At 41.1% G+C, this 19,230-nt stretch overlaps 1 protein-coding gene across 1 annotated transcript in view; it reads left to right on the forward strand.

Moving 5' to 3' along the window:
* The window catches only part of csmd2 (CUB and Sushi multiple domains 2), a 1,700,996-nt gene that overhangs the window by 1,351,958 nt on the left and 329,808 nt on the right, over window positions 1–19,230 (forward strand). The window contains exons 26-27 of the mRNA XM_048558072.2: window positions 1,624–1,826; window positions 11,026–11,217. Of these exons, the coding sequence (XP_048414029.2) occupies window positions 1,624–1,826; window positions 11,026–11,217 (395 nt within the window). The remainder of the gene's footprint in view (window positions 1–1,623; window positions 1,827–11,025; window positions 11,218–19,230) is intronic.

Here is a 19,230-nt window from a genome sequence, read left to right on the forward strand (position 1 = left end):
GGCAGCATCAGAGCTGCAGGAGAGTCGATATTTTGGGCCTGGACCCTTCATTAAGACTGGGGAGGGGCAGGGAGCTCGGAGATAAATAGAGGGAAGAGGGTGGGGCAAGGGGAAGGTTGGATAGGATGGCAATAGTGATGCAGGTAGGGGTAGTGGGGATTGGTCAGTGGGAAGGATGGGGCGAATAGCTGAGGACAAAGATGGACAGGTCATCTCAGGTCAAGGAGGCGGGGATGAGTGGGAACGTTGGACATGGGATGAGGCCAAGAGTGGGGAGATTTTGAAACTCTTTAATTCTATGTTCAGGCCATCTGTCTATAGGTTCCCGAGGTGGAATATGAGGTGCTATTCTTCCAGTTTGCACGTGGCATCATTGTGGTACTGGAGGAGGCCCAGCGTGGACATGTCACCCAGTGAATGGGAGGGGAAGTTAAAAAGGTTATTGACCGGAAGGTGTAGTTGATTATAACGTACAGGGAACAGGTCCTCTGCAAATCAGTCACTGAGTCTACGCTTGGTCTCAATGATGTAGAGCGGACTGCGTCAGGAGCAACAGATACAGTAGACCAAGCTGGAGGATGTACACGTGAACCCCTGTCGGATATTGAAAGTTTGTCTTGGGCCTCAGATGGAGGTGAAAGGGGAGGTGTAGGGGCGGATGTAACATCTCCTGCAACTGTCACAAGACAAACTTTCCATATCTGACATATTACTCCCCATCCCACTGCGTTGGTGATGTGTCCATCCTGCACATCCTCTAGTACCACAGTGATACCAGGCGCAAACTGGAGGAAGATGACCTCAAATTCTCCCTTGGGAGCCTACAGCCCAGTAGCCTGAACACAGAATTCACCAGTTCACCAAATCTCCTCCCCCCCCCCCGCCCAACCCGGCCTCATCCCATGTTCAAACCTCCCTCTCACCCCCACTTACTTGACCTGACACTAACTGCCTATCTTCTTCCTCACCTATCTCCCCACCCCTCCTCCTGACCAATCCAGTTGACCTCTACTTGCACCCACTTATTGTCATCCTATTTATCTAACTCATGCCCCAACCCCTCCTCCCTCTATTTACCTCCCAGCTCCCTTCCCCCTCCCCAGTTCTGATGAATGGCCCAGGCCTGAAACATCAACTCTCCTGCTCTTCTAATGTTGCCTGACCTGCTGGGTTCCTCCAGCCCCACACAGTATTGACTCTGGCTCCAGAATCTGCAGTTCTTACTAACTCCAGTTGGATTTATGGGAAGCTTACCTGGCATCTTTAGCATTTCCTTTTTTTGACAGAGCTGACTACACCAGAAATAACCTTTTCTAGATTTTTGACTTCTTCTTTATGTGTGGCAAAGAGTAAGCAAAATGTTTGTTTTTCTTAAAATTGTGATTAAATCATCAGAGGTAAATTTGAATGTCCAGTTTGGAGTTTTCCTTTAGAATTATTGTCTGTATTTCATTTCTGGACTGACTGTGTACTACTGGCCTGAAGAAATATGCAATTGAATACTACTGAGCAGCAAAGGCTCACAAAGCAATCTATGACCACATGTGTACTGCTCAGTGTGAAAAAGTAGAGCAGTGCATCCTCTGACTAATATCTCATTTCTCTTTTTGTTCCCTTGTTTAGCATTCATTTTCTAGTGTTCCACACGGAGGCTGTTCATGATGTTCTGAAGGTTTGGGATGGGCCACTAGAGAGTGGCATTTTGCTGAGGGAGATGAGCGGCTCTACACTGCCTCCTGATATCCAGAGCACTTTTAATTCCATCACACTGCAGTTTGACACAGACTTCTTCACAAGCAAACAGGGCTTCGCCATTCAGTTCACCAGTACGTGCCAATTTATTGATCTTGTCAGGACCGTCGCTGAACCCAATGACATTCCTGTTAGGGATAGTTGAAATATTGCCAGGAATGTTGTGCAAAATTTTCATCTGGGCATGAAATTAATTTCCGTGGTCAGACAAACTGTAAATGTACTCTGAAGGGACCGGAGTTCAGAGCTGAAATGGTCTTTTATGTTATTTTTTAAAATATTTTTATCTGGTTATTTTCAACACAGCCATTTAGAAAGCCTGTGTGTTGCTCTGAGGATTTCTTTGTTTTAAATCAGTTTCAAGGCACACTATTCGCATTTGAAAATAAACGCCTGTTAATATTTGAATTAGAAATTTGAATTTTAAATATGTCTTTTTTAAAGGTTGCAAATTATTCCTGATTGGATTTATATTTTCTGTTTAATTCAGTACTCATAATAACCAGGTTGATTCAGATTAACTGCTTTCATTTCCTCATTTTATGAGAAGCAAGGAATCTACTTTTGCAGCCTTTAATTAAAAAGGTCTGCTGACTCTTTAAAGCAGCATTGATTTGCAATTGCACAACTCATGGTTTATTCAGTGTTTTATCGTGCATGTTTCATGTAACTTCAGATTATTTAGGTGTGTAAAAATGTGTTGCTGACACTTTGGACAGCCATTAACAATCGCTGTCTAGTTTTAATTGGTATTTACAAATGTAGGAATGTGATGGCCCCTTGGCCAATTAAAATGCACCTTTCCAAGTGGGAGCACCCTTCCCATTTTGGCAATCAAAGTGAAGTGAAAGTTGGTGATAGGCCCACATCACTGATCTCCTCTCACAGTCCAAAGATGTGCAGGTTTGGTAGACTGGCCAAGCTAGAAATTAACCTGTCGTGTGCAGGTTAGGTGGGTTAGCCAGAAGTAAAGAAAAATCTTCATGTGGGGTTACAGGGATGGGGCAAGTGTGTGGGTCAGTGTTTGATTCTCTTCAGAGGGTCCGTGCAGACTCAGTGGGCCAAATGGCCTCTTTCTGCACTGTAAGGATTTTATGAAATTCTTTGGAAAGTATTAGTTATCATTTAAAAAGATGTGTGGTCCCATAGGACAGTCCACTCATATTTATGAAAGGCAGCCACGTAAAATTAGCTAAGGGAGTACATATGGCTAGGTTTAAGTGTTTGTTGAGATAATAATGAGCACTGATAGGATACAGCATTTGATGTGCTCTACATCAATTTTTAGCAAGACTTTTCGTAAACATTGCAGATTGGCCGGAAATGTAAACAACCAAAGGATGCTAGAGAAAAGCCAAGTTGGATTTAAAATTGACTGTGTGCTAGGAACCAAAAAGGAATGTTTCAATCATGGAAGGTTGGCTGGAAGATTGGACTGCTACATGGCCCCTTACTTTTTCATGCGGTAGTCCTCAATGACTTAGAGTTAAATGTTGGGACAGAATTTTTAAAAATGATCCAGAAACTGACCGTATGATTGATAGTGAGAATGTAAGATCTAGACTGCAGAAAGCAAATAGGTGGAAAAATTGCAAGCTGAATTTGATCCAGAGAAGCAGGAGGTAATGCATTTGAAAGGGCAAGCAATAGGGTTAGGGAAGGGAAGACACAGTCCAGGGGAGGACTCTGAGAAGAGTCAGGAATAGAATGACATTAGAATGCACGTTCACAGATCCCTGGAGGAATGGGACACATGGATAAGATAGCTAACAAGACATGCTGGAATACTTTCCTTTAACAGTTTCTACATAAAATATAAGGATAGGACTGTTATACTAAAAAGTGTAACACATTGGTTAGGCCATAAATTGTTATGTATAGTTCTGTTCATGAATTACAGAAAACACGTATTTGCAAGAGAGTTGAGATAAGAACTTAAGGAGAAGATTGCTGACAGTGGAGAATTTTAGCAATGAGTAATTATGGTGCTGACTGATGTCCTTTAATGTAAAAGAGAGTGAGGGGAGATTTAGTTAAACTGTGTAGCATTATGAAGGTTTAAATAGGGCTGTATCCCTTAACCAGAAAGGTCAATAACCAGCAGATATTGATTTAATGTAAATGGTAAAGGATTAGATGGAATTGAGGAGAAGTGCTTTTCACTTGAAGAGTGTTGAGAGTCTGGAAAACTACATGTAAAAATGAGACAGAAACCCAGAAAGTCTACTGCATTTAATAGCACCTGAATGGATAATTTAAACATATACAAGGCTACAGAATATGAACTGGAAATTGGGATGGACACAGTGGGCAGAATAGCTTCATTGATATCTTCTGAAATCCTCTGATTCTGAGGTTTGCTAATTAGTGTCTCTGTGAATTTCTGGATTGTTGACAGGCCCAAGGAAATATTAAGCTTTAAGACAAACTATTGCTCCAGTAAGATCATTAACATACAGTTTGCACTGCAGTCGGAGTTAAGCCGTTTGGTTTGCATGTCTTTAGCCTGTTGCAGATGCCTTGCATTCCTCACACTTTAAAGACCAGGCTTGGTTTATTGTTCTTCCTGTGTGGTACAAACATGAGTGGATCCTTAATGTTCAACAACTGAGCCAAAGGTTTGAATTCAAGTCAAAAGCTGTGAAGTTCTTCTCTTTTCATTGTGTGGTGTTTCTGAAGCAGAGTTTCAATTTGTATGTAATTATTATTTTATTCAGTGTTTTGCAAGCCCTCACTGAAGAGCTGATAATTATGGTAATGACCTGGTGCTTGAGGAGGATAAGCTAATTTTGCAGAATCAGAATCTGGGAGTAGCAATAATTTAGTTTAAAAATTCAAATAGGAATATTAAGCTATTTGGTGCAGTAGATTAGGATGTAATTAGTTGCAATGTTTTATCAAACGCTTGCATTTGTCAGAATTATTTCAGGTGACACAATTATCGACATGGTAAGCTCATGATTGCACTTTTCAATAAAGCTTTTGACTATTTCTATGAAAGATCAATCATCATGAAAGTAAATGTTACTTTTAGAAAAAATTGAGCTTTTGCTTGAGCCTTGGAAAGGACAATGAAAGCAAAAGGACAGAACAATGGGAGGGGATTACAATTTTCCTCACTCACTTGATTACAGATTTCATTCAGAATAATTGATCCAATTCAGTTGAACCTGAATTTGCCTAAGTAAGCCTCAACGGAAATGAATGAGCTTAAAATTGAAGTGTGAGAAAGGCAACGTAGCCCAATAAGAATTGGAGTGTGTTTTCCTGAAGGAATAGGTTTTAACATTCTGGCACTGGATGAACCATTTGTTGTTGTCTGCACATATAATTGTATAAATTCTCATTTCAAGTGGAACCCTATTCCACCGTACAAAAATATGCCTTCCTATTTATACTGTGGCTAGTGTCTGGAAGTCAAAAATGAGAACAGAAAATTCTGAAAGTGTCCAGTAGGTCAGGCAGTATCTATGGAAAACCAAAGCCACTGACCAGCAATTATAGCTCCCCTCTTGATGATGGGTAGCGGGTGGGGATAATGCCAACGTATGACGACTACTCCAATCGAAGGCTTGTGGATGCCCTTCCTGTCTCACCACCAGTTGAGGTCTTTAAGTGGAAAATTAATAACCGTTTGAGGATTTCATCCCAGGAGCAGGGGAACTGCCATGTGGCAAGTCTTAAAAGGAGAGCCTGGTATGATTGCCTGCGTGCCTCCAAAGGATCCCCTGTTCAAAGGTACTTAGTGTCTGATTGAGGGACCTGATGTCAAGAAGGGGGCACTGAGATCCCCTACCCTTTGTTGCCAACTCCATCCCTACAACTACACAGTCCTATCCCCACATCTCCCTTCCCCCCCAGCTCCCAACAAATCCCCTCCATCCATCACTTATCCAGACTAGCCTCTAAGCAATCTTGGCCTCAGTTGTGTGAGGTACATCCCCTGCTTTCCTGGAGGTGCCGCCGAACGATGAATGTCTGCTGGTCATCCAGTGCCCATCAGCTCTTTGAGGATGCTTCATCAGTTTGAGCTCCTAATCCCAGGGAGAGCCCATTTCTGCCCAATATTATGCATTTTTTGCACTTAATTCAGCAGGCCTTGCCAAAGGAGGTGATTCTGAGCTCTCATTAGCCTTCCACCCAGTGGGAACAACCCCACTTTCCTCGATTAAGCATTATCCACCATGTCTGAACGATGACCTTTGATCAGAACTGGAAAAGGTTGAAGATGCAACCGGTTTTCAACAATTACAGAGACAGAAATACGGTGGAGATGAGTATGGCATAAAAAGGGGAAGTCTGGGAAAACATGCCAGGCAGTAGAGATTAAATGACATTGAAACATAGAAAATAGGTAAGGAGTAGGCCATCTGGCCCTTAGAGCCTGCACCGCCATTGAATGGATCATGGCTGATCGTGCAATTTCAGTATTCCACTCGCACTTTCTCTACATACCCCTTGATCCCTTTAGCCACAAGGACTGCGTCCCGCTCCCTCTTGAATATATCTACGGAACTGGCCCCAACAGTTTTCTGTGGTAGAGAATTCCGCAGCTTCATACTCTCAGAATGAAGAAATTCTTCCTCTTCTCAGCCCTGAATGGATTACCTCTTATTCTTAGACTGTGACGCCTAGTTCTGCACTTCCCCAACATTGGGAATGTTCTTCCCATATCTAGCCTATCGAGTCCCATCAGGATATTATGTTTCTCTAAGATTCCCCCCTCATTCATCTAACAAAAAACATGATGTTGCAAGGCAAGAGGGACAAGTAAGGACAGAGGAAGGTGGGCTGAGAAGAAGTGTATGTAGTCATGACACAAGCATTATTGAGCAGCTGCTTTCTTTAACAAAAACTGAGGCAGTGATTATAACAATGAGACTGTTAAACCCTGTGTTGAATCTGAAAGATTGTCAATGCTTAATTGAGAAATGAGATCCTGACTCTTGAAGTTCAGCTTCTTTGGAACAGTATGTGTGGCCAAGGACAGGGGATACAAGTTGGCAGAAGGATAGAGATTGTAAATGAAAAGAAATAAAGGCTCAAAAACCTGCTTGCAGTTTGAAAAGTTCCACAGCTAATATCGAATTTGCTGTATCCCCAATATCTATTATCAAAGCGAGCCAAATGCTGGCAATACATTTTTACTGAGATGTCACTCACATTTGAAAATAATAGAACAGACGAGTGACTGCTTAGCCTTCTGTGTGAACAGCTTCATAGTACAGCATCACAAGCAGATTAAACCCTTAATTTATAAAAAAAAGTTTAATTTTACCCTTTCGCATTCTCCTTTCCAAATAAAGATGTTTAGTGAGACTTCGTTTAAAAACTAATATCCATGTCTTAAAGGAAAAGTGCTCGAGAAGTTGGCATTGTTTTCAAAGGTGGCGCAATGATTCTACCGCTGTTAAAAAATAAACACCTCACAAGTCCCATTTTATTTGAAAATATCTGAAGCAGATAGTATAATATGTCTCGTGGGGAAGTATTGATGAGCCAAAAGGCCGACGCCTGTTCCTTTGTTCCTATGTCTGCTGTCATACTAGGGACTAATATTGAACATAGCAAACTTAATGGGCTGTAGAAGGGTTCCATCTGGCTAGTTGTTTTCAGGGAGCTTACTGTAATGAGGTCATACCAAGGCTAAAGAGAGAGGCGAATCTGTCGTCCTACTGGTGAGAAACAACCTTTATTAGCCATTTATGGTTTACACATAAGAGGGTAGGGTAGAACTCTGCAGGCTCCATCCCCATTTCAAGAGACCCTCCTGTCAGTTGGTGACATTGATGATGTATGTTGTTCATTAGCCTAATGGGACTTACCCATTATCTGACACTTTGGATAAGATATGGTGGGCTGTAGTTGGAGGTAAGGTGAAGAGGAATAAGCTGATTGCTCTAAGCAGTGTAATAGATTGTGAATCTAATTATTTGAAACCAACTACATGCAATGCAATGAATCTTCATATTTGATTGTTTAAAAACTTTGGATCTGTGTGAGCAAGTTAACCATTTAGAAGTATTAAAATTTTGCATTTGCAGTACAAAAGGAAGATAACGAACAGGAAGATGAATAATAGAAAGCATTTAAGGGGAGAAGTGGGTTTTAAGAATCAGTATTAGTTAAGGGTGGCATGTTGGCTCAGTGGTTAGCACTGCAGCCTCACAGCGCCAGGGACCCAAGTTCATTTCCACCCTCGGGCAACTGTCTGTGTGGAGTTTGCACATTCTCTCCGTGTCTGCGTGGGTTTCCTCCGGGTGCTCCGGTTTTCTCCCACAGTCCAAAGAAGTGCAGGCTAGGTGGATTGGCCATGCTAAATTGCCCATAGTGTTCGGGGGTGTGTGGGTTATAAGGGGATGGGTCTGGGTCTGGGTGGGATGTTTCAAGGGGCGGTGTGGACTTGTTGGGCCGAAGGGCCTGTTTGCACACTGTAGGGAATCTAATCTATCACCAAGCCTGTGCTCCCCACTGGAAGCAAGACCTTTTGAAATTACAACATAATTACATCAATGGTGAGACACTTATTCATTGCGCAATATGATGACTATAAAATGTCGTCAATCATGTTCAACCACAAGAATATGTGGGTGCTCAGATACCCAGCATTACAGCACTGTTCCTAATAATCTGCCAGCTTTTTACTATTTTCTCACTGTTAGAAATAATGAACAGTGAGAGAAATCTTTTGCTGCCTATCATCGACTGATGTTCTCTTGTGAAAGTCGAAGTTCATCCTTCAATGGTGTTCAGCAGTGTTTCCACAGCAGCTGGTGTACCTGCTCCCGTTGGATTTCATATTTAAAGTTAGTTTTATAATGCAGTCAGACAGGATGGATTATTAAGAATTACATTACCTGAAGTTGTTGACCTATGACAATCTAATGGCCTCCTGTGCCCATACATCCCTCCAACCAGAGGTAGAACATGAATTAATGACAACTGTAATACCCACATTTTTACCTGATGTTAGTAGGCGCTTCCAGGTAGATGAAGAGATTCTCTCCTGCATCTCCTGATATCAGCAGAAGCCAGGAGAAGATAATTCCACTCCCATAACAGCAAGGCAATCTTAGACAACATCAGTGGAACAATCAAATAAAACCAATGGTGGAGGAGGGGAACAAAATTACACCTTGAAGAATAAATTTGAGTATCAAAATGATACTTATATATAAATCCCTTTTGTCTTTGCAGTTAAGTCATCAGGAGTGCAGGTTTGGGAGTTGCTCACCCAGATTGTGTAGGAGGTGAATTAGTTAACTGGGGTGATATGATTCAGTAAGTACTTGTTGATGATATTCTCATAATTGGTTACTCATCAACGAAATGATGGTTGGCAAACACATTTTTGTGAAAACTATACCCCTTTAAAAGAAAAAAAAGCTTTTTTAAGCAGCTGTGTTGATACATTAAAGTAAGTACGGCCTGTTTCAGTGAATGTTCAGTAAACAATAGAACTGGAGCATTTTGGATAGTTTCCAGTCCAAATGACGGGTCTGTTTTGTGAATTTCTTGCCAAATTGTTGCATCGCTGCACATTAAGTCACGCCTGTAGCACAGAGGAAACAAACCAAAGCAATCATTAAATTCACAGTTGTGTGATAAGAGAGACAGTGCCTTACCAAAAAAAAGTGTATATAACCATTTTTATTGTGTTCCTGACAATGCTGTGCTTGTATTAGGTACACCAGCTGTGCTGAATTCAAAGATGCACCATGTCCAGCACTTGTATTTACTTACCTGTGAAATTTAGCCAATAGGGAGACAGCTGCATGTATCTTAAATAGAGGATTTAAAAATCCACAAGTAACTCTGGCAATCTAAGACTTGGGAAGCACAAACTGTAATCTGAAATAATACAATGTGTAATACAATCCTCATTGGCGCAGAGTGAGAGGTGGAAAGCATTTTTACATTGTATAATCTGCCTTTATTTCCTTGATGTGGAGATGCTGGTGCTGGACTGGGGTGGACAAGATCTGAAATCATACAACACCAGGCTCTAGTCCAACAGGTTTATTTGAACACACAAGCTTTTGGAGCCTCACTCCTTCTTCAGGTGTTAGTGAGAGAGGTGGAATCAGACACAGAATTTATAAGTAAAATATCAAAGGGTCACACCACTGATGGGGATGTATTAAACAAACCTAAGATGCTGTTAAATCTTTCCTCAGAAGGCTTTCATTGACTAATATGTATATGTAAATTCCTGAATGCCTTTGAAGTTACTGTTGTTAGAGAACTAAAGGTTTTATCACTATAAAGAAAAGTTGACATTTCAGGTCAGACACTGCATGTTTGGTGTGAGGCCTTATTTAGAATCTGTTCGTGTTTTGGTTTGGAGTCAGACTGGTTTTATTTCTAAAGTAGGAATTCATAAAACATCACTTGGACTGACTGTCGATAAAATGTGTGCTTTTTGAACAAAATGGAATCAAAATAGAATATCTGCAAATAAAAATTCAGCCCATAGATTCACGTGTGCATGCACTTGAGAGAGAAAGGGAGAGACTTGCCACAAATTTTCCAACAGGAAACCATATACAGGAAGGCTCAGAAAAAAGAAATATTTATGTACATTTTTGGAAATATTCAGGCTGTAACATACTTTCAGGGTTTAAAGATTGTACAATAGTCACTTAGCAATTCCCCTAAAACCCACAATTTCTACCATGAGAAAGATATGGTGAATAGCTCAGGGAACACCATAATTTCCAAAATCCTCTCTGATGCAGAGAGTGTGTCAACTTCAACTATATCACCATTCCTTCCTAGTTGCTGGGTCACAATCCTGGACTTTTTACCTTCTAGGTCACAAAAATAGCTTGCCACTACCTTCTTGAGGGCAATTAGGATTGAGTGCAAAACACTGGCTTGCCAGCGATGCTCATAAATCAGGAATAAATAGGAAAAATATTTTAAACTTTAACTTATCTCTTGCATACTCCTCAATCAACCATCTCAATCAACTGCTTTTGTCACTGTCACATATCTCAAGATATATCTTTATGTTTCATGTCAGATTGCAATTAGAAATGTTTTCTACCCCATTATGAACTACCGGGAAGTTAAACGCCTCAGAATGTCTCAACGTAACAGTACGACTGTGCACTCCCACATATTACAACTGGTAAAAGGTGTTACCGTGCTCAATAGTTGAAATATGAGGACATGCATGTGTTGAAGGAGCAATAGTGTGGGCTAAAGAGGATCTGCAGTAACCTTAAACTTATTTTTGCTGTGACCTTTAACCATTGCACACTGTTATAGTTTCCAGAGCTACATCATGCAATGATCCCGGGGTTCCTCAGAATGGCACTCGAAGTGGCAACAGCAGGGAGCCTCAAGATTCAGTTGTGTTTCAATGTGACCCTGGATATGTGCTACAAGGAACAGCTACCATCACGTGTGTACAGATTGACAATAGATTCTTCTGGCAGCCTGATCCACCCACTTGCATAGGTATTGATTTTTTTGTCTTGTAGCTAAGCAGATGCCGTGTTTTTCAGACTGTATGCCCCATTTTTTAGGACTATTTTTAACACAGTGCTTGAGATTGATTACTGAACAGGTGCAAAAGGTATCTAAACAGAGGTTCTGTTTTTAAAGCTAACACTGTATTTCATCAAGTTAATTCTTTTTTGAAGAAATGTATCTGATTATAAAGCCAATAAGCTGAAATGACCCTGGCAAAATCAACACAAATGTTAAAAGGGACATTACAATGCTGAGAAAACTGCACCTATTAACTGATTGTTTTTCTCAAGCAAACTGTGTTCTATTCATAATGACCAAATCATGCATTTGATCTCTTTAGGTGAGCTTTCTTGTTAATAACATCCCTGTTAAATTCCAGGTATCAAATTGAAGTTGAATTAGAAACTAACTTATCCTTCTGCTTCTGTAATCATGCCTGTCTTCTGTCCAGTCCACACACTGTTTGTGGATTATATTTCTCACCTGCCTCCGTGTTAATACTGGTGCAGCTAATGGGAATTCACACCTTCCTGTTTGCCTGCTGGTGAGGAATCAATAGTTTCTTCACCTCAGAGACTGATTTGCCTATGTTTGTTTGCTTCATTTTAAAGGTTGGATTAGCTTTGGCCTTGTTAGTATGGTTAATTTATTCATTAGCTTGAGTACTTAATTGTAAACTTAGTAAATTAAGAAACTTTCAGATTCACAAAGGCAGGCCATTGAGTCCAACAAGTTTGGTCTCCCATTGAAGCTCTTCATTCCCCTCCAATTGATTGCATTTAACTTTATCTTGATTGATTTGGATTTTGCTTCGATTTAGGAATGAATTGCTTTCTCTCGGTGGATGTGAGTGCTTCCCAAATTAATAGTAACCCCGCAACAAAAATGGTAACAGTGTAGCAGGTGCACAAGAAGTGTTCATGTAAAAACATTTATAAAGAGCTCAATTCTAAGATATATGCCCAGTTAGTCGGATTATGACTGTCTGTCCCAACTGATTTTGATACGACATAGTTGTGAAATGCAGTGGTGCCATTTCATACAACTTCAGTACTGATGCACTTGCTTATCACACTCATGGGCCAAATCAGTTTGGTAATGCTGAATCCTTTCATTCACATCCAACATTAATGGCAACAGCTGACTGGCCACTTTGTTGAAACTGACACAAGTTCAGTGTCTTAGAAATATTAATCACCAAGCAGAAAATAAGACAAGGGGGTTCCTTCATGATTTTTGAATTCTCTTCACACCAACCGTGTATGTACAAATAAGGAAGGTTGGAATGCAAAGGTAGATTAATTTTGCCATTGTCTATTTAAGTTAATTGAATAGCCAAAACTGTATTTTGAAAATAAGCAAACCAAGAACAGTTGAGAAATTTATAGATTTGACATAATCCTTCTTTTCAACTACATCAAGTTCTAAATTACTGGGCGGGAAGGTTAGAGATAAATCACAATTCTATGAAGTAGAGAGAGAGAGAGACAATTGGAATCAACATGTAAAATGCGTCATGGCTTGTTTTGTATTTTTGTGGGCACTACAACCGAGTTCACTGGCATCAGCATTTTCTTTGCAATCTTTTAGTATTTGCTTCTTTGCTTTTAATCAAAAATGAGTGTCTTAATTTTTCAAACTTCTTTGTTTAGATTTTGGTTCAGTTCATAAGTTTGCTTTGGAAGTTCCAATGCCATGCAGTAAGTAAATATATGAATAGCTTGTTAGCTTGAAACCAGGAGTTAAATCGTCCATTGTTCTCCCACGTTTCATGCGAGTGCGCCATGCTATTTTGCAAAATTCTGAGTTTCGACTTGCCAGTTAAAAGGCAAACTTGTCTTGAATAAAATTGCTTTAAAAAGACTTGTAAGAATTTAGTTGGCTAAATCTGTTAGCTAATTTTAAGGAAATGATATCAATTACTTGTGTTTGATCAGGCTACAAATCATGTTCTTTGTTCTTTCTGCATGAAGCAACATGAACAGACTATGCCTTCAACACATAAAATGCAAACATCTTGATTCTGATATTCCTTGTATACTTCTATGTACATAGCATAGAATCCTTACAGAGTGGAAACAAGCCATTCAGCCCAACAAGCCCACATCATCCCTCCAAACAGCATGCCACTCAGGCCCATGCCCCTGATTTCCATGTCTAACCCACCTAACCTAAACATCCCTGGGCACCATGGATAATTTAACATGGCCAATCCACCAACCCTGCGCATCTTTGGAGGAAACCGGAGCACCCAAAAGAAACCCACGCAGAAACGGGGAGAATGTAAGGAAAGAACATCTCCAGCAGTTTCAGTTTTCACCCTACACGGTCATCCTGGGAGTATCCCAATCACCTTTCTACACTCACCATCTCATCCCTAATCTACATGCTGTTCTGTAGCAGCTTTGTTCATTTTCACCTGAATCCCAAAACCCTGTGGTCTCTTTCACTACACTGTTCTTGACTACCTCTTCACCGTCACACTTGTCTGATTTCCCATTGTACAAGAGCTGCACTTCCTTCCACTAAAGATTGGGAGAACCAGCTCCATAATCTACAACTCCTATTAAAAACGAGTATATTTTCACCACTGATTTCCAACCTTTACTTCACAGACGTCTTATATTAAATGAGTGTATTTGAAACCTTGTGTGCAACTTGGCCCTGTACTGAACCTGGAAAGCTATTTCCTGCATGCCGTAATGATTACCTCTGTAACAGTTTGAATATCTTGTTCCCTCATGAAACTCTCCAGTTTGACCTCCAAACTTGCATATTCTAATAGTTGCCTGGTGATACACCCATCTACACCCTCTAAAATTGCAGTTTATCCAGGACTCTGATATTAATATTCTCTCACACATCCTCTTATCTAAAGCTCTTTTTCTTTTCCATTAGTTTTTCGATGTTATTCAATGCATGTAACTGAAAATGTTTTTACTGATGTTCAGATCTTTAATCTATCAATGTCAGTTGTCATTCAGTTGATAACATTGTCAGCTCTTAAACATATAGTTGCGGATTCAATTCCGACTCCAAAACTTAGCACAGATTTCAAGACTGATCGTCAGTGGAGTATTGAGGGCAGGCTTCACAGCTGGTGCAACCTTTCAGCTAAGACCTCACACAAAGCTCTCCCTGCAGGGTAGGAAGGATCCCATGGCACTGTTTTGATGAAAAGCAGAGGAATTATCTCCAGTGTCCTGGATATTGTTTAGCCCTCAATCAGCATACAAATAACAGTATGTATGCTTATTATCACATTGCTACTTTTATTTTCTATTTCCTACTTAACAAATTAAATAATACTTGAAACTATAACTTATGGTGCGGTTGAAAAAAAAGGCATTAATTGACTACAAAGCTAAAGACCCAACACATAATTTCATACTGAGCCAGTGTAAATCCTCATCAATTTGGAATTTCCATGCGTGCCTATCTGACTTCTCTACAAAGAACATTTGGGTCCTGATGCAGAGATATCTGCCATCTCAAAAGCTAGGGTAGAAGTCCTTGACCCAACTCTGTCCGTGTATGATATTAGTAGAATGGGTGGAGTCAATATAATATTGACATTAACCCATTCAGAACCATTATCTTATACAACAGCATCAATTTTGTGCAGGTATGCGCAAGAACTGACCAATTCTATGCTCAATGCAATCAATAAGTGGGAAGGGTGAAAAGGAACAGATTTGCAAGCAAATTCCTTCAGACTCAAATGGCCCTTCCTGTCGTGACTGCATCACTTACTTAGCCCCCTTGCACACTGGCACCCTGCCCTCTACCCACCTGCCACCCTACTTACCTGCACATGGTCACCCTATCAAGCTGACACCCTACTTAACTAACATCTTACCTTGCTGACACCCTAGCCTGTGTTAGTGTATATAATAACCATTTGACAGCAGCTGTCAAAGTGGCTGTCGGTACCTTTAAATTTCGGAATACAGTGTTCCACTGCCTGTTCTACCCTATGAGGAAAACTGTCAGAATAGTGATATGGCTCCACATTTTTGAGAGTGCTGTTTCAGGAAGAAAGGTTGGAGTGGCAATCTGCAAGGGACCACCACTCCTTCGAAATCTAGCCCCATATTTATAATATATTCCCCATTCAAACACTTTGCAGATTATTGCACAAACAACATGGATTACCAGAATGAAGACAGCACAGAAGGGAGCCATGAATAAGATATTATCATCCATGCTTTATTGCACAACATTTTCAAATGTTTCTTACTGATCTGATATGTTATCTTGCAAATGCATTTCATCACTTAGCTTTTCCACATTGGCTTGACTGTATAATATTTACTATCTTCTGAGAAAATTGTAGCCAACTTGTGATTACCAAAGCATCATATACAATAATTGGAGGGACAATTCTCATCCCATGTCCTGTTGTTCCACACACAGCACACACAGATTTTGTTTCATTGGAGATGTGATCTAAGTTACACAGGGCACAATTGTTGAGAGAAATGCATGACTTACACAACAAACCAAGTTGGAAAGAATATGTGTGCTGCACCATGTCCATTCTCATTGCATACAGAATGACTACTCATCTTCCCTGAAACAGGATGTCACACTGGATATTAAGATCATTTATAAAATAGAAGAATGAAATCATGGAGCTTGCTGCTGCTGTTTGCTGGATGGTCAATCATTCAAGATAGGTTTTTCAGAATGCGAAGCCTTTCATTTCTTGCATGATGTGGCTTAATATCCCACATCCAATGTTCAACAGTCAGCAAGTTTTCTATCATTTTGACTGTAGCTGATTTTTAACTGTAGCTTGTCCTTGGAGCTTAAAAACAAGTATGTTATGTTTATGTTATTGGCAAGTTGCATCCATTTTCTTCACAGATAAACAACAAATGGCTGAATGCTTGAGAGCTTTGTTTCTAGCTTTACTTGGAGTATAATGAAATTGTTTCTTTCTTCTTCAAAAAATTTCTAGCAACTCTAACATCATCCATATCTACAGTCCTGGCCTACCACAAGTTAATTGGCAGAATCTTATGGCCCCAACCTGCACTCGCCGTGGAATCATGACAGTGCTGAAAAAAAACTCAGTAGGTCTGGCACATCTATGGACAGAGAAACAGAGGCAGTGTGTGGAGTCCTAGAGGGGTTGAACCATGGGAGGCTATTGCGAGAAATCTAGGATAATCACAAGAAATTGGGCAAGGGTTTTCTGCACAGCATATTGAGAGCAGCTTGTTGCATTTTCAGAGTTCCAGGCATCCCAGGTAAGAATCATGTACAGGTCCCTATTTCATCACCAGCCGTGAGGAAATATAAGTCATCGATTTCCGACATGAGAGACAGACCAGACTCCTGGGGAATTCAGCTCACTGCTTACTCCTCCAGGCTGCGAACCTGGATACCTGGCAACAATGTCTCAGGGCAACTACCGTCCTCAATCCACCTGTCCACAGACTATGGCATCTTACAGCTGCCAACCCCTCAAAACCCTCATGCCACCACACCCACCAACATGTGGAATGCTGCTGCACTTTGGAAACATATGTTGAAGTGCTGCTACAAGGACGCCTGCAAGCAGGTACAGGCACCCAGCTCTCACTCTGGTCCCAGCTGCTTATGAGGGCTGTTCGCTTGCTCTATTACTGCTCACTAGCTCTGAACCTATCTGGATTTTGACACCATCCTTGCCCTATCTTTTTGCCCTGAGACAAAGCTATTTTGACTTGCCATTTAACAGAGTCAGAGCGGGAGGCTTACAATGATTGTCATCAGTTTTCACGCAAGTCAAGGAGGATAACTTTCCATCAGGGGTCCCAGCACACTAAATCAAGGGAAGCCCCCAATATCAGACCAAAGGCATGAATGGGATCAATTGGCCACTCAGGGTGGTTAGGGCAGGTTTCTCTCATGGGGATGAGGAAACAAATATTGGGCAGCTCACCACCCATGTGGCTTTTATTTTGCACTCTTGTGGGTTGTTTTCACTCAGACTGAAAGAAAGGGAGCGTCGAGGGAGGAGAAAGAGGCCAAAGCTGCTGTTACTACAGATGTTGCTGCGGGAACCTGCTGAGGTGGCCTGTATGAATCAGTAGGTAATCCAGAGGCCATGCAGGGTTAGGATTGAGGAGATTTGGAGTAGGTGAGTGTAAGTGAGGGAAGATATTACATGGAATATTAAGAGAGGTACAACATGAGCTTTGTTGGGAGGTTGGTGCAGTAACAGAGGGAGAATGTGTGTAAGTAGGTAGAGGAAGAATGTGTCATTTGCCCTGGTGCAGTGGAGAAGGTCATTAACTTTCTTTCTTCCCTGCTGGGTATTCCTCCAGGTAACTGAATCCATATTGACCTGGGTGACATCCACGAACCAGGCTGGTTGGGGTTTGATGGTGTAGGATCCTCAGGCAGAGAATGTCCCTGTTTAAAAGAACAAAGAGAAGAATAAAAGAGAAGTACAGCACAGAAACAGGCCCTTTGGCCATCCAAGCCTGTGCCACTCATCATGCCCTGACTAAATTCAAAATCAAACCTTCTGCCTTTATTCAATCTGTGGCACTTTATTCCCCCCCTATTCATGCAACCATCCAGATGCCTCTTTAATGTCGCCAATGTGCCTGCTTCCACCACCTCCTCTGGCAATATATTCCGGGTTCCTAGCACACTCTGCATGATAAATGTCCCTCGCACATCTCCCTTAACCTTTCCCCCTCTCACCTTGAACCTGTGTGCCCTTTTAATTGAAACGTCAACCCTGGAAAAAAAATCTCTGACTATCCACCCTGTCTATGCCTTTCATAATTTTGTAGATCTCTGTTAAGTTCCTATCAGCTGCTGTCTTTCCAGTGAAAATAATCCTAGTCTTCTTAATCTTTACTCATACCCAATGCCCTCGAGACTGAGTAGCATCCTGGTGAACCTTCTCTGTACTCTGTCCAAAGCGCCCACTTCCTTCTGGTAATATGGTGACCAAAACTGCACATCATGCTCTAAATGCAGTCGAACAAGGGTTTTATATAGCTGCAGTATTCTTTGCCCAAGTCTTGTACTCATGTTCAGTATCATGTCATCCACCAGGCCCTCCAAGTGCCTGTCTGCAAAGCAGGGAACCAAGTTCCCCTTATCTGTCACGTCCAGGGTAAGTGTCAGGGAGCATGCTGTAGATGTGCATCCCGAAATGTGCGATGTCCTTTTTAAGATGACAGAGTCCGTGTGGATACTGATCTCTTCTGATTCTTAACTTTTTCTAGAGATAGCAAGATTGTAGAATTGTGCTAGCACCAGGTGAGGTGTCACCAGGGCATGCAAGAGGTAGTTCATGAGGTGAGTTTAGAAGAATATGGTGAGAACTCACATTAGGCCTGCTGGAGAGAAACTGTCTCATGAAACTCAAGGAAATTAACACTGAATAAAATGTAGTAAGGCCAAAGTTTCTTCTCCAAACTGACTCTTCAGTCTCTACGTTGAAACTTTTCTTGTAATGAACAAAACAAAATTAATGTAATTAATGTTTGAGTTAACGGGCAGATAATGGCAAACAAGAAATTGATGGTGCTTTGGACTAACTATCATATACACTACTGACTCACATAGTTTTTTTTTTGTCCTTCAAGCCAAAGATAACCATGTTCATCATCTGGGTCTGTGCTGTGGTTCTGGTGGACGTATAGGTGACTAAATAGGTCAATCTGTACTCAGAGAATGACCTGCAAATGAGACAGGATCGAGCAAATGACTAAATTTTGAACAAGTTGCTGCTTCAGTATTTCTTGTGCTTTCTGTCTGCATTGGATGTGCACATGCTTTTGAAAGAGGGCATACTCTTTATGTAGTTGTGCAAGTTCAGCGATGCTGCGTGAACATCTCCCTGTCAGAAATTCTGATTTCTGAAAAAGTGTCTAGGCCTGAAACGTCAGCTTTCCTGCTCCTCTGATGCTGCTTGACCTGCTGCATTCATCCAGCTCTATGCCTTGTTATCTCAGATTCTCCAGCATCTGCAGTTCCTACTATCTC

The sequence above is a fragment of the Stegostoma tigrinum genome, chromosome 24 (genome assembly GCF_030684315.1).
Source record: "Stegostoma tigrinum isolate sSteTig4 chromosome 24, sSteTig4.hap1, whole genome shotgun sequence".
Taxonomy (NCBI): domain Eukaryota; kingdom Metazoa; phylum Chordata; class Chondrichthyes; order Orectolobiformes; family Stegostomatidae; genus Stegostoma; species Stegostoma tigrinum.